The 21,496-nt window shown below is 46.9% G+C and overlaps 2 protein-coding genes across 4 annotated transcripts in view; both read left to right on the top strand.

Moving 5' to 3' along the window:
• Window positions 1-12,166, top strand: part of HYDIN (HYDIN axonemal central pair apparatus protein) — a 346,689-nt gene extending 334,523 nt beyond the window's left edge. For all 3 annotated transcript variants that reach the window (XM_084757699.1, XM_084757700.1, XM_084757698.1), the window contains 7 exons: window positions 610-829; window positions 1,925-2,137; window positions 3,320-3,483; window positions 4,267-4,417; window positions 5,282-5,512; window positions 9,568-9,792; window positions 11,483-12,166. In XM_084757699.1, the coding sequence (XP_084613825.1) occupies window positions 610-829; window positions 1,925-2,137; window positions 3,320-3,483; window positions 4,267-4,417; window positions 5,282-5,512; window positions 9,568-9,792; window positions 11,483-11,965 (1,687 nt within the window). In that variant the 3' untranslated portion in view covers window positions 11,966-12,166. The remainder of the gene's footprint in view (window positions 1-609; window positions 830-1,924; window positions 2,138-3,319; window positions 3,484-4,266; window positions 4,418-5,281; window positions 5,513-9,567; window positions 9,793-11,482) is intronic.
• Window positions 12,167-19,582: 7,416 nt separating this feature from the next.
• The window catches only part of VAC14 (VAC14 component of PIKFYVE complex), a 107,717-nt gene continuing 105,803 nt past the window's right edge, over window positions 19,583-21,496 (top strand). Inside the window, exon 1 of the mRNA XM_084756664.1 lies at window positions 19,583-19,992. Coding sequence (XP_084612790.1) covers window positions 19,889-19,992 — 104 coding nt within the window. The 5' untranslated portion in view covers window positions 19,583-19,888. The remainder of the gene's footprint in view (window positions 19,993-21,496) is intronic.

Genomic DNA, 21,496 nt, shown 5'->3' with positions numbered 1-21,496 from the left:
ATTAGCACGGCTGTCCAGACTGCCCACTACACACCTCAGGGTTCCTCAACATACAGACCCAGTGTCGTACCACCAAGAGGGATGTTATACGGTAGCTCTGTCCTGGAAAGACTGGTTTGCACTGTTCATCCTCTGCCTTCTGCCCATACGCAAGTGCCTAACCAAAGGGATGGCCACCAAGAACAGCCACAACTCTTGCGTGAAGGGCTTGCCACCACCCTCCTGGAACTAACCAGGCAGTGCAAGGGATGGTCAAGGCTACAGTCTGCAAAGACTCTGGTCCTAGTCCAGGCCCTTGATGGCTATGCAACCTTGGGAACACACGTGTAACATTTTCCTACATACATTCCCTAGCTTGCCACTTGTGGACAATAAAACAAGCTGCAGCCACTTCTCACCCCTAGTCAACTCTAAGAGGGAGCAGAGACCCCTTACCCAGGGAGTGACCTGCTCTGCTCTGGCAGGGTTCCTCCTCCTACACCCTGCGGGGGAGTCGAGGCGGGGACTATGCTGTCAAAAGTCTAGGCGAAGTTTTTTTGGGTTTGGTTTGGTTTTTGCATATTCTCAGAATATTAATTCCCCCCCTCGTCTTCTTTTCTCTTGGAAAAGGTTTAAATGGGACATCAGGAGATTCATGCCCCACTTCTCCATTATCCCTGAAGAAGGCTACATCACCTCAGGCATGGAGGTTGCCTTAGAAATAACCTACCATCCCACTGAGGTGGGCAAGGAGAGTCTCTGTAAAAACATCCTCTGTTTCATCCAAGGAGGAAGCCCTCTGTCCCTTACCCTGTCTGGAATCTGCGTGGGACCACCTGCAGTGAAAGAGGCAAGTGGGCATTGCCCAGGGGCGGGCCAAAGGCAGGAGTAAGCCCAACAAGGGTCCCCAACACCCCCTGGAAACATTCATGGAGTTTTGTGTATGTCATACCCACTGCTTGAATCATCTTTCTTCCCTCCTTGTTTACAAAATTCCTGTTCTTCCTTCAACTTTCGGTCCAAGCATTATATCCTCAAGAAGCCTCAAGGAGGCCGCAGAGATCAAATTCTGTTAGAAGAACTGTGAGCCGGACTGGGCATGGCTCAGTCAGCCAAGCACTCCTCTCCTCCTCCTGGAGCAGGAGGACTTAGAGGAATGACACTGTTTGACCTGCACTTTTAATAGAGTCAAACCAGATGTTGACAGCTGTCTGAAGAAGAGAGACTAACTAGGAACACTTCCCATAGAGGAGGGGGAACATGACAGTCTTGGATGGTGCAGCTGGCACGGGGGTAATGCAAGGTGAATAATTAACAGCTCATGAATTCAGCTAGGCTGGCTGGACAAGGAGCTCCGGGGATCCACCTGTCTTTGTCTCCGCCCACCTCCCCACCCAGAGCTTGAGTTGCAGACAAATCCTGCCACACCTGGCTTTTACATGCATGCTAGGCTGAACTCAGACCCTCATATCTACGCTGAAGTGAACTGACAGACAGCATGCGTCCAGCCACACTACACAATGCAATTGTGTACAGCTATAAAGAGATGTGAAACCAGGACATCTGCAGAAAAAATGACTACAACTCGAAGTGAAATAAGAAATGAAAGCCTGAAATAAGCCAGACTGAAAAAACCAAGTAGTACATGTTTGCTCTCATATTTGAAACCAGACTCAAAATATGTATGCATTTATAAATGGGGGGGCACAACACTAGGAAGAAGAAACCTAGTATTTGTTGACTGAATAGGGGGAAAGGAATTTGTCCATTGGAACTCACTATGGGAAACACTATTAAAGCCTCCCGACCTCCCTCCCTTCTTCCCTCCCTCCCCCCTTACACACACATACACACACACACACAAACACACACAGTAGCTCTAGACCCTGAAGATAGTACAGTTTAGGGGAGACGACATGAAAGGTGATTTTTCTGCTTCTTCAAGGTGGTGAATTTCAACTGCCAAGTGCGCTCCAGGCACACACAGATCATCCTGCTCTCAAACCGTACCAACCAGACCTGGAATCTGCACCCCATCTTTGATGGCGAACACTGGGAGGGACCCGAGTTCATCACCCTGGAGGCCCATCAGCAAAACAAGCCCTATGAGATCACCTACAGGCCCCGCACTATGAATCTGGAGAACCGTAAGCACCAGGTAAACTGAGGCCTCCCTGCCTGCTTCCTAGCATAGAGGAAGCAAAGGGCTGTGGAGACAGCAGATAGAAGATAGTTTGAGAGCTGAAACTTAAACAAATACTCAAATAAGGAGTTGGGTACCCAGATCACAGAACATTGGGGGGCTGTGACAATTGCCAGGCAGTGGCTCCCCCTTTGCCTACGTTTCTCTTAGAATCCAAGAGCTTGGTTCTGAAATGAAACCCTAAGCCAAGCATCAAGTAAGTCATATTCAGTCTAAGCACATTGGTTACCTCATGGTAGCTATAATAAAAATCAGAGGGCCAGTAAGGTGGCTCAGCCGGTAAATGTGTCCACCACCAAGCCTTACAACCACAGCTCAGTCCCCAAGACCAACATGAAGGAGAGAAGTGACTCTCAGAAGTTGTCCTCTGATTTCCATACATGCAGTGCCATCTGTCTACACACAGGCGCACATGCACACATACATGCAAACATACATACATACACATGCACAAACACATGCACACACACACACACACACACACACACACACACACACACACAAAATGAACGAAAATGAAATTTAAGAGCTGAAGAGATGGCTCAACAGTTAAGAGGACTTGCTATCCTTACCAAGGACCTGAACTTGGTTCCCAAAACCTATGCTGAGTGGCTTACTGCCCCCTCTAATTCCAGTTTCAGGGAGCTCCAATGCCCTCTCTGGCTCTGTTGGCCCTACACTCCCATGCACATACATACTCCCAGACTCATAAATAAAAACAATAAATCTTTTTGAAATGTCATCTTAAGACTCAGAAAAGGAAAGCAGCAGTCTTTGCATATAGAAGCAAATGATATTTTCTCTAGTCTCCACTACCTGTCCAATGCAGCGAGCTTCTGGGGGAGAGGCCATCTTAAAGGGAGCAATAATACAGAAAACAATTTTTAAAAAAAAGTACCTAGCATCCTCCTGTGGCCGCCCAGCGGTTACACACAGGTGTGCTCATCTACATACACACACACACACACACACACACACACACACACACACACACACACACCTCATATACACCAAAAGTTTAAAAAAATTTAAAGTAGAAATGTTAGGCTTACTTGCCCCGTCCCCAAGGTCAGGTAGGTACCCATTAATAAAGGGTCTACTGGGTCATTCTGATTTGTCACTTCTTCTTCTTCCAAGGGCACTCTCTTTTTCCCCCTCCCAGATGGGACCGCCTGGCTGTATGCCCTGCACGGGACTGCCGAGCTCCCCAAAGCTGTTGCCAATATCTACCGTGAGGTTCCATGTAAGACTCCCTATGTTGAGCTCCTGCCAATCAGCAACTGGCTGAACAAGCCCCAGAGGTGAGGGTGTGGGATGCGTAGTGAGGGTACGGGAAGAGATGGCTTCCACCTTCCAGCTTGGTCCTTCTCCTGAGGGGAAGGACCTACAAAGAATGTCCAGCTTGCAGGAGTCAGAGGCATCGTCCTCAGGGTAGCCAGGCGTCTCGTGGACACGAACCCTGTTGTCTTGTTCCCTGCTGATTCTTACAGAGCCTAGAGCACTGCCTGGCACAAAATAAATGCCCAGTAACTAATAGTTCTGACAGGCCTAATAGCCAACATCGTTATTGCTGAGCATCTATAGCCTGAGCTGCTAGCCAGAGAGAAAGCCCCCCTCAAACTGAGCTTTCAGTAGGAGGTAGAAAGAAATAGAGGCACTGGGAGAGGTCAAGTGCAACTAGCCTCATCCTTTCCTTCCATAGAGAACTAGAGACTAGGAGAAGTGCATCTTCTTGAAGGCCAACCACTTGGCGCTGTAGACAAAAGCCCAGCTCTGAGCCTGAACCCTGGTTTTGCCAATAGCTACGCAATGTTGTCTGAGCACACCATCACCCTTCTCTGGTTCTCTTATTTCCTCTTCCATAGAGCAGAGGTAATACTTACACAGACCTCCTCTAGACACTGTGACCACAATAACATGGGTCAAGGACTGTCACTGTTAGCGACAGGATGACTGGAGCCACAGACCCACACAATCATCATAAAAGCAAAAGTAGGCACAGTCCCTTTCTTTGGACAGTCTCACTGTCTCTCAGTGTCGCTCGTCATTTCTCATCGCCTCTCTCCTCTCTTCTACTGCTCCAGATTCCGCGTCATCGTGGAAATACTGAAACCAGAGAAGCCAGACCTAAGCGTCACTCTAAAGGGCTTTGATTACATTGATGTTCTGTCTGGCTCCAAGAAAGACTATAAGCTGAATTTCTATTCCTACAAGGAGGGGCTCTACACTGCAAAGGTATTGCCATGTCAAAGGCGCCTCCCAAATCCCCCGCAAGTTTGACCTGCGGTGTTAGAAAATAACAGATGTTATCCTCCGGGCACTGTCCCGATGCATCGTAATGTTCACTATGTGCTTGCCTAAGCCATTCATTGCTTAGTAGGTATCCATGGAGCACAGAGACCGTGTTCTGTGCTCAGTGCAGCAATGGCCAAAGCCAGGCTTGGTCTCCGTTCTCAAGAAGCATACAGTCTAGAGGAGACGGACATTATCCCATCAATGCATAATTTTCAGATGTGATAAGTTCTTTGAAGCAGGGGAATACGTACAGATTCATACTCACAGGAGAGGTCAGGCCCGGAGGCTTCAGGTTTGTTTGTTCACAGGCAGCTTAGTGATAGAATCACCAAGGGAGCGATTTTAAAATGTATTTATACAGCCAGGCCGTATAACTCTCCGTGCAGGAGACTTCTTTGGACGTGACACTTCCGTTACCCCATATGTAAAGGGCGGTGGCATTGCTGCTGATGCATTGTGGGATTGCGTAGGCGTGAAGCCCACCACAGTTGAGGGTCCGAAGACTCACTTGTTCTCTGGGATTGCCTAGCTGCCCCCACTGGTTAAATACTGTCAGTGGACCAAGCTGCTCTAGCATCTTCTACTGAAGCATCTTCCCATTAAAAAAAAAAAAAAGCCAGACTACAGTTCCTAAAAAGAATGGCTGTCTGGCAGGGATGAGGCCTGCTGGCCCTGCCACCCAAGTACCTGTGTTTCATGCACCCACCGAGGCTTCCAGACAGCGGGAGACCCCGAGTGTGAACAGAGAACCCCAGATAACTTCTCCTCTCCCCTGCTTCTTCCCACTGTCTCTGTGTAACACAGGTGATCTTCCGGAATGAGGTGACCAATGAGTTCCTGTACTACACTGTGAGTTTCAGGGTCATCTCTTCTGGCATTATAAAAACCATCCAGATGACGAGCTCAGTCCGCCAGAGTGTGTCAGCCTCCATCAAGCTGGAGAACCCCCTGCCCTACTCGGTGACCTTCTCTACAGAGTGCAAGTTAACTGACATCAGCCTGCCTTCCCAGTTTGCTGTGCCTGCAAACTCTGAGGTAAGGCCCTCACTGCCAGGGGACCGTTAAGGGGCTTCTACCCAGGGGGCCTCTGGGTCTATGTTCTGCATCCCTTGAGTGTGGACGAGCTCCTGTAGAGGGCAAGAAAAATGTCAAAGGACAGCTTCTTTCTCGTGCAGCCAAAGTCTTCATGAGAACTAGAGACACTTAGCTTTGGTATGGCGGGCACAATGGACTTCTCTATAATGAATGTGTCTATTGGCTGTTTGCCTTATTCAAATTAAAGGTATATGCTAATTATAATACTAATTATAAAAGCAGCACAGAGCTAAAAGGGTGCTTTAGTGGCTGAGCACTTGCATGGAGTATCCTTGGTTCGATCCCCAGTCTGCACACACACAAAGTAGCAAGGATCTTAGTGTGAAAAGGAAAGCAAGGTGTATCAGGATAAGACACACACATATACACATATATACACATATTTATATGCATACATGTACATGCACATAAACACGTACACACACATAAGCACACAGGCATACATATACATATATACCTATATATACATATATACCTGTATACACATACACAATATAAACACACATATACATGCTACATACATACTTATATGCACACATGTACATACACATATATAAACATATATGTACACACACATGTATGCACATACATATACACACATATACATCTATACACATGCACCATGCATACATGTATACACACACACACACATGCTTGTGCACTTGTTTCTTTTAATTGCTTATTCACAGAGTGCTCTGACCCTGGTTACGGGACATGGCCAGGAATTATGAACTGAGTCAAAATGGACTTTCCTTTTATCAGTTTGTCATTTCAAAACTCATTATTTTTACCAAAATCCCCACTGTAACTTCCCTACCTCCCCAGCCCTTGTCCAACTCCACCTGTTTCCTTCCCTCCTCCAGCTCTTCCCTTGACTCTGATGCTCTCCTGCCCACTGTCAGAGAGATTTTATCTATCCAGTCTCTGCTGTCTTTGCTGTGATCAAGTAGGCTCTAGCCAGAGATTTCTCTCTAAGCTGAGCTGTTTCAGAAGCGGGCTTCAGCCATCTGTTCAGTTTTTGTCCATGTTGTTTTGTTCTAAGTTGGGTTGGGGTTGGGCTGAGTCTCACTGTGCCACCCAGTACGACCCCAAACTCAGGATCCTCCTAGTTTTGCTACAGTCCTTGCCCAGCTCAGGTTCTAGTTCCGAGCAGTCGGATGTTCTCTACTGCCCCCACGAGGCTAATCCTGTTACAACACCTTAGAGCTCAACTGAAACCGCCCCTCCAGTTTCTGCTGCCACTGTCAGATTATCCCGCCAAGTGTCCAGGCTCCGTGGAGCCCCTCAGTTCAGGGGTAATCTGGGTGCTCTGGCTCTCTGCTGTTGATACTCCCCAGGGCTATGTGAGTAGAGGACTGACTTTGTTCCCCAAAGCAATATGAGACTCCTCAGACTAAAATTCTCATATTAAACTGGGCATGCGGCACATGCCTATAAACACAACATTAGGAGGTACAGGAAGGTCAGAAGGTCAGGCTCATCCTCAGCTGTGTATGAATTTGAAACCAACTTGAGCTACGTGAGACCTTGCCCCAAAAATATATAAATAAAAATAAAGCTCACCTCACCTTTTTCCCTACTGCTCCACAGAAGCATATATAAAATAAGCTCGTGCATCCATGGGTCTGTCTGTCTCCTCTGGGATAAAGTAATTTCTGTTCTCATGCTAATACCTCTGCGTCTTATTAACATATACTTAGAGAAGGGTTGATTGACATCAAGTAAAGCTGCAGCCACAGACTGTTACTCTGGCAATAGCTTATAGTATTGTTACTATTCAGGATTACGTTAGCTATCCTGGACTCTTGACTTCTATGCCAACTTTGAGGCCAGGTTGCTCAGAAGAAGAAAAACAAAAGAAAAGGCCTTGGGATGGAGCCCTACTGAACCTATAGATTACTTAAAGATTCGCTTATCTGTTATCTGCTGATCCATAACAAACTCCTCTCAAACTTAGCAGCTTGTAGAACAGCAAAAGCTTGCTCTCTGCGCAGTGCTGACAACCAGGGTTGCAGGTGTGGCAGCTTGGCTGGGTGGTCTTTGCTGGGGGTGGCAGGAGGTCGCCTCAGGAAGCTCCAGTCAGGAAGTCAGCCAGGTGTCTAGTCGTCCCCACACCTGAGATAATCTGCCTCCAGAGTCTGGGAGCGGTTGCTGACAGCACTTTGGCCCCTGTTGGCAGTTGGCTAGAGCCTGGGTTAGTCATCACGTGGACCTCTCTGTGGAGCATTTTCCAACATGGCCACTTCCCTAGAGTGAAAGATGTAGGGGAAAGAGACTAGCCCGCAGGGGAGAACAGAGTACACAAGACAGAAGCTTCCACTGCCTAGTCTCAGGAGTAACATGTTTGCACTTTACCACCAGCCTTCTCTTTGGCCCTGCCCTGGAATTTCTTTAAGGAAGAAAACAATTACAAGTGCTAAGAGTTACACCCTGAGCATTGTGCACACCTGGAAAGCTCTGTCCTACTGAGCTAGGGTTTTTTTGCAACAGGTTCTCACTAAGTTGCTCAGGCTGGCCTGAAACTCACTCTCTAGCCCAGACAGGCCTTGATCATGTCCGCCTCCTACCTTAGGTGCTCAAGTGGCCAGGAGTCACAGGCCTGCATCCACCGGCCTAGCAGCAAGGAAGGTTTGACTACAAATTTTGTTTTTTAATGCTGGGAATTTAATTCAGGGTCTTAGGCATGCTAGACAAACATCTACTCTTTTTATTCTGGTTATTTTTCAATAAAAAATTGTTCTGGGAGCGGGCATGGTGGCGCACGTCTTTAATCCCAGCACTTGGGAGGCAGAGGCAGGCAGATCTCTGTGAGTTCGAGGTCAGCCTGGTCTGTAAAAAGTGAGTCCAGGACAGCCAGGACTACAAGAGAAAACCCTGTCTCAAAAAAAACAAACAAAAAAAATTGTTTTGGTTTCTAAAAATTTTTTACTATGTGTGTCTGTGTGTGAGTATGTGTGTCTGTGTGTGAGTATGTGCACACGAGTACAGGCACCTGAAGAGGTTAGAGGTGCTGAATCTCCAAGGAGACAGAGCTAGGGGCGCTTGTGAGCCACCTGATGTGGGTGCTGGTAATTGAACCCCGGTCCTCTGGAAGAACAGGCTGTGTTCTGAACCAATGAGCCATTTCTCCAGCCCATGTCTGTTTTGCATTTTTATCAATAGCTACTTATAGTAAAACATTTCAATCTATATATTCCCCCCAAACGTATAACACCAGCAACAGTTCTGAGTACAAACCACAAAAATGGGCCGGCAAAGTGGCTCCGTGAGAAGAGGCTCTTGCACACAGGCCTGGCAACTTGTGCTTGATCCCACAAGGTAGCAGGAGAGACCAGTTCCGGAAAGTTGCCCTCTAAGCAGTGCACATGGGCACACAAACAATAAATGATTTTCATTCAATAAGTCTGAGCTTTATGTACATTTTTGTCAGACTTCCTTTCTTTCCCTTACAATAGCAATGCCTCTCATCGCAATTCTTGCTCTTTCTTTGTGGCTATATAATATTCCACTCAAATGGGAAGAGCCTGATTCAACCAATCTCCTGCTGGTCACGTGTTTGAGTCATTCTCTCCTGTGCTATTATAAAGAGCACTCTTTGGTTATTGTTTTGCTTTGTAAGAATGGGGGGGGGGGAGAAAATGTTCCCTTCAAGTAAAGATGAAACCTAGAAAGCCGTTCTGAGACCGACTGTATGCAAAGAAGGGACTGCCCTCCCTTTAACCTCCTATTGGTTTCCATAAATGTGCTTCCCTAGGAAGGGCCAACACCTGTGTCTTAGATTCAGACTTGGGATGGAGAAATACCTGGAATAGAGAAGTGTAGAGGTGTGGTGAAAAGGAGAAAGAACGGGCTAGCCTGGGCTGAAATTCTTAGGCTCAGCTTCAGAACTTGTATGTGAAGCATTTTCTGCTATCACCTGCTGTGAGGCCGGTAAGTTGGTAGGAGAGGACAGATCAGACTTCCAATGTGATGAGGGCCTCTGTCCTCTCTTCCAGGGAACATTCTCGTTTGAATTCCAGCCCCTGAAAGCTGGAGAAACCGTCGGGAGACTGACCATCCACAACAGTGATTTGGGTTACTACCAGTACGAGCTCATTCTGAAGGCCTTGCCCGCACCTCCTGAGAAAACTGTTCACTTCCAGACTGTTCTTGGCAGCAACCAAAGCATCTTAGCAAAGTTCACCAATTATACTCGGCAGAAGACAGAGTACTACTGCAAGGTGAGCGGGTTGCAGGGTGACAGGACTGCAGGGTGAGCGGGGTGCAGGGTGACAGAACTGCAGGGTGAGCAGCCCATCCGTTGCCAGAAGTCTGGATTTAAACCTAGTAAGAGGCCCAGAATTGTAGTACAGTCTTAATAATCCCAGCTCACAGGAGATAGCAGCAGGGGGCCATGGCTTTGCGACTATCCTAGACTTTACAGTGAGTTCTGGGTCAGCCTACACAGCGAGACCCTGCCTCAAAAAACACTGGTGATGGACAGAGGACTCCAAGAGGACAGAGATATGAAAGTCAGAGGCAGCCAAGTGCTGTCATAGCAACCCCCACTTTGGGGGAGTGAATCTAGCCTAGAAATGACCAACTAGAAATAGATGGTTCCAGAACCTGGGTTTTTCCTCTATGGACTGTGTGCTGTATTAAGCTGGGGCCAGGGAGGGGGAGTTTGCTTCCCTCAATGTACTCAAGAAGCAGTAAAGGAAGATGGTATCACTTGGCGTCATGAGTGTCGGCTGTGGGGTCAGACATGGATTTGAACCCTGACCCATCACTTACTCTGAATGAGTAATTTGCTTAGTCTCTCAAAACTGTAAACGGAGATAATGCCTACCTCTGTCATTTCCTATTAACTATAAATGAAAACCACAGGCTGCCAATTTATAAAATGAATAAATAAATAAACCAAAGTTTACTCAGCTCTCGATTATGAAAGCTGAGTGGCCCCAGATCGGGGGCATGAGCAGTATGTGGGGACTGAGTCTGGTAAGGACCTCTTGATGGTGAGTGCTCCCCCAAAGAGTTCCAAAATCATAAGGAGTGAATCTAAGCAGGGGTAGGGGACTGAGATGGGCTGGTTTTTATAAACCGCTACACTCTCAAATCATTAGCCCATCAATCGGCTAGTCCATGGATGGATTCACTCATACAAGAGGGCTGCTCTTAGAAGATTAAAGATCCCACATCTTTAATAACCCACCACGGAGACTGATTTTCAACCTGAGTTTTAGTGATGACATTCAAGCCATAGAAGCCTGTGACCTGCAACCTCACACGGGTACTATGAGTGCTTGCTTCTATGCATGCATGAGATATATCTGTGAAGCTCTCTCCTGAGCACCTAGCCCACAGCAAACACTCCGTACATTAGCCGTTATAGCAGCTGAAATGTTGGTAAGACAGAAAACCAAAACAGCAGCAAACTGGAGACCACTTGGGGATTCTGCTAAGAACAGTATCTATCTCAAATGCTTCCGGTCAGCACGTCTAAGGGGTAAAAAAGGACCTGATGGGACTCACAGACAATTTAAATGGTTTGGGATACTGATGGCACCTTTCAGTTTTGTTCAAGCCAGAGTGCCCCAATCTCCCATATGAATTGAAGGAGAGAAGAACTAGATATGGTAAACAGTCCCCATTGTCCCCACCAGCACCATCTAGCCGTATGTCTTAAGGCACACTGTTAGCATCTCTTGGCCTCTGTTTCTCAGTGACAACGTTGGGATAGTAATGAACAGTACTTAACTACAAGGACCTCAGCTCCTAAGCGTATAGGATATTACGTTATAGCCTGCCCACTCTCACATAAAGTTCTTTGATGTCCGAGAACAGAAGGGCTTGGCTTGGCTTCCTGATAAGTCTCTAGGACCTATGATGCTAAAGAGTGTGAGCCAAAGTCTTTTGTTTCCCTTTCAGACGGATTGTTCTGACTTCCACACGGAAAGAGTCATTAATGCAGCCCCAGGATCCCAGGGTGGTACCGAAGTCAGTGTGGAAGTCATCTTTGAACCCAGCCACCTGGGTGAGACCAAAGGCATCCTGAGCCTGATGTCACTTGTAGGTGGTGAATACATCATCCCACTCTTTGGAATGGCTCTGCCCCCCAAGCCCCAAGGCCCCTTCCTCATCAGAGCCGGATACAACATCACCATCCCCTTCAAGAACGTCTTCTTGCACGCAGCAAACTTCTCCTTCATTGTGGAGAACCCAGCCTTCACCATCCGGGCAGCAGAAGCCGTGCGACCCAAGAAGATAAACAACATCACCGTCTACTTTGAAGGGAACCCTTCGGGCAGCAAAACCCCTATCACAACCAAGCTGATTGTCACCTGCCTTCAGTGTGAAGGCACCGAGTCCGGAATCAAATGGGTTTATTATCTGAAGGGAATAACCCCTTAAGTTACAACTGCGCCAAGTAACAGCCATCTTCTCAGCCCTATGAGCCATGTGCTGTGCTATCGTAGCAAAGAACAGAGATGAAAGGGGGAGGTTTCCAAGGACTTTCTTATATGTGTTTAATTATAGAGGAAATTATTTCTATATTACGTTGTACAAATACAGATGTGAAATTTACTTTCCGCATTAAAATTTATAGTGACACACCACAGATCTATATTCGGGCTAAGTGAATCAGTGACAGTCTCAATAGTTATGTTCCCCACAGCTCAGCACTCTGAAATGACCCTAGTTTAGAAGGAGACACGAGTATCCCACTCAAGACCTTCACACAGCACTTACAGTGTCCAGTGCAAGGAACTGCTGACTTGCCTTAAAATGTCATCAGCCCCCAGATAGGACTCTATGGTGATGTGATATCATTTCTGCTTTTTCAGAAAAGCCAAAGCTATAGCCATCTTTATAGTGATGAACAGGTGACAGGGTAAGGCAACTCGGGGATTACATCCATCACTGTCTCTCTTGTGGTTGATACCAGCCCCCAGATCCCATATCTGTCACCTGCAAGAGTGAGTCCTTGTTGGAATTTAGATCCTGGAGAAGGCTAATGAAGACACCACACACACACACACACACACACACTTCCTTCTCCCCTCCCCAGCCCTGAGTACGCAGTCAGCTGGAGGACACTCATTCTCTGCTCATGGGTACACATCTGGCCACCTAATTCTCACCCAAAACCTACCCGCCCCAAATACGGATTGAATTGGGCCAAGGAGGAGCAGATCCTCATGATATACATATGTACACGTACAACGTGGGGTGAGAGCCGAGGGCACTCAGCAAACACAATCATCCATTTGTGTTCCTCCATCTCAGTCAGGGATCCTACCCACAAGAAGGGCCTCATTCCAATTTTATAGGTTGAAACTGCAACTATGTCAACATGCTCCTGAAAGGCAGCTGTGGAAGCTAGGCCCCTCAGGAAGCTCCACCCACACAGAGATGTGAAGCACCTGCCTCAGGCCAGAGGCCTGACCCAACATTCACCTCTTTCCCCCCCAGGGCCTCATAGAACCATGACTTATGGGGGCCACATGCTAAATCAGTATGGTTAAACACTGGCCCTAGAGTAGATTTGCTCCCTTAGATGCTTACATCTTACTGAGTGCCCCCACCTCCTGCATCTTTCCTTATTCCAAAGCAACCCCCTGCAAGAGAGAGAGGTGATATGAAAGCAGATGGCCACTTGGGAGTGAAGTCTGTAAAGAAGCGAACATCCTAATGGTCCCCGGACCACTACCCGAAGCTGCATCTGGGAAGGTCACTAAAGACCCGAGTACTCACTCCCCAGGATGGACTTGTTGGATTAGAAACTGTGAGATACAACCCAGAAATATGCTTCTTAATAAGCCCAGTACCTACTATAGGCTTGGAGGGGATAGTTTAGGGGTTCTCTTTGGTTGGTTGGGGTTTGTTTGTTTGGGCTCTTTTGACCCAGGATCTCGACATGTAACTCAAGTTGGTTTGGATCTCCATTGCTCTTGCCTCAGCCTTATGAGTGCTAGGATTACGGTGTGTAGTACCACACTAACTTAAAAGGTGGTTCTGTGTGTGCATGCACACATATGGGTATGTATTTGTATATGTGTGTGTGGATATGCATGTGCACAAGTATGGGGGTCAGAGGAGAGCCTCAGGCTCAGGACTTGCCTTCTACCTAGAGTCAGAGTTTCTGGTTCACTTCCACTTATGCCAGGCTAGCTAGCCCACGAGCTCCCAGAGAGGGCCCTGCATCTGCCTCCCATCTCCCAGGATGGGCATACTGGGATTACAGACTGATGCACCGCTGTCTCCAGTCTTCAGTTAGGTTTTTGTGTATTTGACTCAGATGGTCAGGCTTGTGCCGGAAGCCATTTGCCCACTGGGGCATCTCCCAAGCCCTCTAAGGCGTTTTAGCAACAGAAAAAGAACTTCTCCTCTTCGTGCCCCCTCAAAACCCTCAGCCAATACATATCACACACAGCTAACGCCAACTTAAGTTTCTCCTATAGTGCTTTTAAACTCAAACCTACAGTTCAAAACCAACTCATTTTATAGGCAATAAAGATACTACCAATAGGGACAAGCAGGTTGGCTCAGCATGAGAAGGCACCTGGTGCCATGCCTGACAACCTGAGTTCAATCCCAAGGATCCACATGGGAGAAGGGAACTGACTCCTGAAAGTTGTCCTTTGCCATCCACACATGGACCATGATATGCATGCCTACACACACACACACACACACACACACACACACACACACTAATGTAATTTTAAAAGATACAAAAATAGGTATAAAGACAAAGAATTAGATGACAGTCTTCCAGTGGTTGGTTGAGCAAAGACCACACTATCCAGCAATCTGAGAGGATGTTTTAAAAAGAAAATCAGGGGGCTGGAGAGATGGCTCAGAGGTTAAGAGCACTGACTGCTCTTCTAAAGGACATGAGTTCAATTCCCAGCAAGCACATGGTGGCTCACAACCATTATAATGAAATCTGGTGCCCTGTACACTAAATAAATAAATCTTAAAAAAAAAAATCAGTGAGCAGCTGCTATGATTCGCAGATATAGAGGCTGTAGAACATCAGCAGTTGCCCGATTTTCCTTTATATCAGACTCTCTGTGGGGGTTGAGGGGGACTTGCAATACCAGATTGCTGGGCTGTTTCCCCCAGAATCACCAGCTTAATATCGCTTTGTCTTAGAAGAAACCACTATGATTAGGGTCCAGCATCACCTGTAGCTTCTCAAGTCATCATGGCATGACTTTCACATGCATTGGTATAGCCATTATTAACAGTAACTAGAGAACCACTCCAAAGTCTATAGTGATGAGCAGATAAAATGGGGCTGCAAGATGAACCGTTGCTATGCAAGAGTGGTGAGCTTGCCGACAAGCATGTGAATCACCCAGTAGTTCAGAAGAGTCGGAGGAGGGAGTTCTGGACAGCAGGGTTGGAGGTGGGAAAGGCAGGCCGAAACAGCAAGAACGCCCCCTGGTCTTCGTTCACAGAACCACTGCTAGTCCAGGGATGGGTAAGTGACCTTAATTAGTCTACATCTCTAACATATCAGGGAAGCTTCTTTCTAGAAACTTCTGACCTAAAGGGTAGGACAAAGCATTAGTTTAGGATTTAAGGATGTTTAAGGTTTCTTAGCAACCAGATTCAGAATGCAATTTCGGGAGAAAAGAGCTCCTGCTGGTTGGAATAGGGGGGAAAAAACGCACAGCATCAATTATTAAAGGCCTTATTCTAGCGTGAAGAGTGTGACCCTTGGGAAATTCAGCTCACCTTTACGAAGGAGCCAACCCCAAAAAGCAAAAGAAATGAGTGGAATATTCTACCAGGCATGGATTCGCTTGAGATGAATGCACATTGGAGAAAACAGACCCAAATCACCCCATTACTTCGGTTTAATTTTTTTTTCATTGTTTCAATCATCATCAAATCCTGAATACATAAACTTGCGTGGCATTTTGGAATGTCCTTGGCAAGTCCTTGACTCAAGGTAAAAGGAAACTACTAGACATCACATCTTTCAGGGCATTAATCTATCTACATTTATCCAAGTTTTCATACGAGGTGGATTGCTGGAGGGGCTGCCTCCTCCACTCACTGGACTGTGCTGGGAGAGCTTTTGCCGCACATAAAAACACAGTCATGGATTTTTGTCGATTAATTTCTCCACGATTTACTGAGCTTTGGGTTAGACCCAGCATTTGTTTACTACTGTAGACACATATAGCCCATAGGTGCCAGCCTAGAGGCTTAAAACAACCCAAGTTTATTCTCTCTCGGTTTCTGTGGGGCAGGAGTCCACACGGACTGAACTGAGTTCTCAGTGCAGAGATCCACAAAGACCAGCCCTATCTTCACGTGAAGACTTGAGTAGGAAAAAATGCGTCTCTAAGTTTCCTTTGTGCATTGTCAAAATTCATTTCCTGTATCTTACGGCTGGAGTCACACTTTCTTGGCAATCGATGCCAGGGGACTGCTCTCAGCAACTAGAGACCACTGTTATTACCATGATTGGCGTGTTCACAGCATGACTCCTGGGGCGACCAGGAGACTCTTCCCATGTTAAATTCCAAGGCACTTTGAGGTCTCACGTGATCATATCAGGCCCACCTGCAATAGTCTCTCTCTTCCTCTTTAATTCATCAGTTACAGATCTTTATTACATTTGCAAAATCTCTTCTGCTCTTGAACACAATCTTTCTGCAATTCATTATATTTACAAGAGCTTTTCACATTCAAGGACTCTGCCTATTGCAGCCCCTCGCTCCCTGTGTCTCTGATCTATGAGCTGAAGTGGATGATCCACTTTCAAGATCATAGGAAGCTTTATGTGTGTGCGTTTTACTTGTTAAGACAGAGTAGCAGCCGAGCGTGGTGGCACAGGTCTTTAACCCAGCACTTGGGAGGTAGAGGCTGGTGGATCTCTGTGAGTTCGAGGCCAGCCTGGTCTACAAGTGAGTCCAGGACAGCCAAGGCTACACAGAGAAACCCTGTCTCAAAAAACCTGGATCTAAAAACAAATGCTGTATTATTTCCTTGGACTCAACAGTAGGCTAGCCCCCTTATTCTAAGACTTGGAAGCTTTGCCAAATTCAGATATATCACCCTGTTAACTGCATCATTAATCACTCTATAGCCAGACTTCCCTCTCCTCCAGTTTTATGGCACTGATATTCTGTCCCACCATTTAATGTGACAGCCCAAAGTATCTGATTTCCAATGATTCCATCCAGACACCTATCTGCCTTCAGCAAATTTGGAGCTGCTGGACATAACCCAGCCCTCCTGGTTATCCTAGCACAGACACACACTTTGACTCTGGCATAGTGGGTCGGCAGCCACTGTCAGTTGTGTTGTGGGGCATCCACCAGAGAACACTACTTGGCCATGGGTTTAAGCCAGTAGAAGGCCTCTATTAGCTGGACAGCAACTACACTGGGTGTTCAGGATCCCGGTGAAGCACTGAGCCTTCCCCAGGGTGAGCTTTTAAGCGCAAACCCACATCCTAGGCTGACACACTTCAGGTGGCAAGAACAGTTAGCCAGAAGCAGAACCATAGGAGCCAAAAGGCAAGGGTAGTACACGTGGAGATGTTGCCAGAACTACGGACTTTGATGGAGCAGGTTTTTGTTTTAGTTTTGGCAGGCGGTGCCGTCTACACGCTGAGTTTTATGGTCAGAACGGTATTTCCATCATGGAGTCAGTTGTGCTAAGGTCTGGGGGCCTGCTACAGTTAGTACCTGCAATTTTAAGAGATAATACCACTTTTAAAATGGCTGATATTTTAATATGTCTTAGGAAACATAGAACTGTTTGAATCTATTGTTTTAGGGCACAGGCAAGGCTGAGGTGAGAACTTAAGATTTGTTTTAAAAGTATATAGATTTAAGGAGAGTTGGCTTGGCCTGTAGGTATTAGTCACACAAGCCTGAAGACCTGGCTTCAGAGCCTATGTACCAACTTAAAAGCCTTGTAAGGGAGCTCTGGTCTGTAACTCTAGCACTGGGAGATGGGGGAGGTAGAAACAGGCTAGTCCTTGGAGCTCACTGGCCAGCTATAAAAAAAAAAAAAAAAGGTCACAGCTGGGCAAATAGCTCATGTAGGTGGTTGACTAGCATGCATAAAGCCTTTTGTTGTACCCTCAGCACAGCATAAACCCAGTGAGGTGGCACCCGCCTGGAGTCCGCACTAAGGAGGTGGAGGCAGAGGGTCATCATCTTAAAATCATTATCAAGGTTTTTACTGATGTGATAAAACACCATAACCAAAAGTAACCTGGGGGAAGAAACAGTGTATTTCACCTTAGAGCTTATATCAAGGTATAAGGGAACTTGGAAACAGGAGCTCGTACAAAGGCCATGGAGGAGTGCCACGTACTGGCTTGCTCCTCAGAGCTTGCTCTGCCTACTTTCCTACAGAACCCAGGACCTCTCTCAGGGTGGCCCTGACCACAGCAGGCTGGGCCCTCTCACAGCAACACTAATTAACAAAATGCTCTACAGGCTTGCCTACAGCCCAATCTTAGGAAGGCATTCTTCTCAATTGAGGCCCCCTGGTCTCAGATGACTCTAGCTTGTGTCAAATTGACATAAAAATTAGCGAGGACTTATTATCCAGCTTAGGACACATGAGACCTCGTCTCAACATGGAGTGAAAGGATAAGACACCTTCAGAGGACACCTTCCCTTGGGTCTTCATACACATGTGCACACACACATGAGTAGGTTTGAGAAAGTGCATTAAAAACAATCTGGGGCTGTAGCTCAGTTGGTAGACTTGTCTAACAAGGAGGAGACCCTGGGTTCCACAACCAGCACCACATACGATCAGCTACGGGGAGGCACACATATAATCCCTGCACTCAGCAGGTGAAGGGTAGAGAATCAGAATCAGCCATAGAGTTAGAGGCCTTGTCTCTAAAATAATAATTGGGCTGGAAAGATGGTTCAGTGGTCAAAGATGTCTGCCGCCAAACCTAACAAAAAAAGTTCCATTCTGGGACTCCAACACGGAGGAAATACACACACACACACACACACACACACACACACACACACACACACACACACACAAAATAAGATAAATGGCTAGGATATGGTGAAAATTATGGTGTTAAAGTTATTTTTATAAAACTGTTTCTCTTAGCTTATTTCTTAACCCGGCTGTCACACAAATAATTGAGACTTATATTTGCTTAAAAATAAGCTTCACAACAATCCTGAGCAGTTTAAGTCTATTCTTAACCCTATATGCTATCCTGTCTTACTCGCAACAAACATCTCAGCCATACTTGCACTTTGTAGCTTTCCTGGGCTCCAGCTCCTTCGTCTTGATCTTCCTTGGACCTCTCCTGTGGCTGAGTCAATCCCCTGGCTGAATCTCCTAACTCCTCCTCCCTGCCTAGCAGGAAGTCCAGCCCTACTCTCTCCCATGTTCAGCGATTGGCTGTAAGCTGCTTTATTAACATATCAGGGAGACAATTGGGGGAGCAGAGTTTCCATATTTAAGGCAGGAAATCAGAATTTAAACTACACAATAGCCTTATGCCTACATTTCCCCCCTTTTAGTCTAATAAAAAGGCTCCTTTTCTTACAATAACAAACTATATGTAATATAACAATTATAAAATTATTAGGTAAGATTTATATTTGTATATTTCACAATCCTTGGATATAGTATTTCACTATCATCAGTTTCTATCATCTTAAACAATTTAACTGTGAGACTATTGACGGAAACGCTGGCATAAGCAAAAGTGACTGCTAAGTGACCAAAGAACTAACGCATAAATTAAACTGAGTTAGGCTGCATAAATTAAACTGAGTTAGGTTCCCTCTTTAAACTGTTTCCAGAAACCTGCTCTGCGTAAAGCTCTCTGGCAGCGAGCCTGAACCGCCCGCCAACACCTGCTCATCACAGGCAGCACACTTCACCAAACCCAGCAGTGGGAGGGGAGGAGGTGGAGCCCTGAGGAGCGTGGCCAATCCACCGCAGAATATGCGCTCGGGGGCGTGGTCTCAGAGGGGGCGGGATCTTCGGCCGGCGGAAGGCGGAAGTGCCTCTGTTGTCACGTGACCTGAGTAACATGGCCACGGCCCAGTGAGCGGTGCCGGTTCCTGGCGGGAGCTGGTCGCGTGAGCGGTGGGGCGGTCCAGGTTGCGCGTGGGAGAGCAGGGTCCATCCAGGGGACCCAAGGCGGCTCGCGGCGGCAGGAGGAGGCAGGCGGGCCCTGGGCGGTGTAGCCCATGAGCGGGCTCCGGGGTCCGCGCGGAGCTACACACTCCCTTGGCCCTGGCGCAGCCCCGGCGGACTGGGGGCTAAGGTGTCTAGAGGCTCCCAGGGACAGCGTGAGCTGCCACTATGAACCCGGAGAAGGATTTTGCACCGCTCACGCCCAACATCGTGAGGGCCCTGAATGATAAACTCTACGAAAAGCGGAAGGTGGCAGCGCTGGAGATCGAAAAGTAAGAGCTACTGGGACCCCGCCCTGGCCATGCAGCTCCTGGCAGCTCTGCTTGCCCCGGGCGAAGGTTTGGTATTGACCTCTCCGGTTTTAACTCTTAGCTTTAGAGGGGAAAATCCAGGAGCTCCATCTTTGCCAAGTTCTTTAACCTCCTGGCGCCCCCAAATAGCAGCAGTGAAAATGAACTGATTTATTGTATGTGCAGTACCTAGCACAGGGGCTGGCACCCGGGGACTCCTTACTGTGGCCTCAGTCAAAGCCAGCAAGATCAGAGAATGGACTCTCTCAGGAGGTGGAGAATTTGCTTATGATTTTGTCCCGCCTGCTCTTTTCAGCTTCTGAAGAGACTGTTAAGTGGCCAAGTGTAGAAATCAGGTTAAAGCATGATCCCATGCTCAGAAAATTGTCATGCTTAAGCGTTGGTCATGTCACCCTTCCCTGCAAGTGAAATTGGGGAGATTTGCCTTCTTTTCTTCTTCAGTATTATACATGTGTGCAGTAATGCGCTGGTGCTTGCCTTGTTTCCAGGTGTTCGAAATAGGGAATGCTTAATTGGTAATGTTTTGCTGAGTGTGTGTGTGAGAGAGCACGTGAAGGTTTCCCCAGCTAAATCCTAGTGATAGTCAAGTGAGTAGGTGGTTTTAGAAGAGTAGAAAGCAGCAGCCTGTGAAACAGGAGAAGCATTAAAGTCTAGGAGTTAACATGTCCAACATGGTAACGGACCATGTGTATCTATTTAAATTTAAGTTAACCAGAGTGGCGGTGTGGGCCTGTAATTCTGCCGCTTGGAAGGCTGAGGCAGAAATACCGTAATATTGAGATTAGCCTGGGTCACATAGCCAGACCCAGTCTCAAGAAAAAAGTAATAAGTTAGTAAAAAAAAAAAAAAATTTTTTTTAACTCAGTGTATCAGTTTCACTACCCATATTCCAGGCGTTCAGTAGCCAACCACCACAGCTGCACAGTGCAGAGAACATTTCTGTCATGGCACAGTTGGGACAGCCCTAAGCTGTGGAATGGTGCTCATTCATTGACCTAGGATAGATTCTTTACTCACAATTTCCTAGCCTCGGTGCTGTTGATATTTGGTTGTGGTGGGAAGTTCTGTGCGTTGTAGGATTTTTAGCAGTACCTCTGCCCTTTACCCACTAGATGCCAGTAGTACTCCATCAGTTGTGACAACCCAAATTGTCTTCAGACATCGCCAAATGTCCCTTAAAGCTACAAAATCACACCAGTTGAGAACAATTGCTTTGTCCTAGACTAAGGGCTTTGGACTTGGGTAAGGAGACCCTCCCATTTGTCTGCAGTACTCAGCATGTCCGCCCCAGCTGTTTATTTCCTCAGCCGCCACTCTTTTGAGCAACCTCCTTTTACACACCTTTCTGTTTATACCCTTGTTTTCCAGTGCTTAGCAAGTCATAGCAAAGCTGCCATGCTGAATAGTGAAACCCAAAGATGGTGCATCGGCATGCCTGTGTGTCCATGATTTCTGTTGCACTGTG

The sequence above is a fragment of the Acomys minous genome (genome assembly GCF_964271855.1).
Source record: "Acomys minous genome assembly, chromosome: 14".
Taxonomy (NCBI): Eukaryota; Metazoa; Chordata; class Mammalia; order Rodentia; family Muridae; genus Acomys; species Acomys minous.
This window is presented reverse-complemented; position numbering and strand designations above follow the sequence as displayed.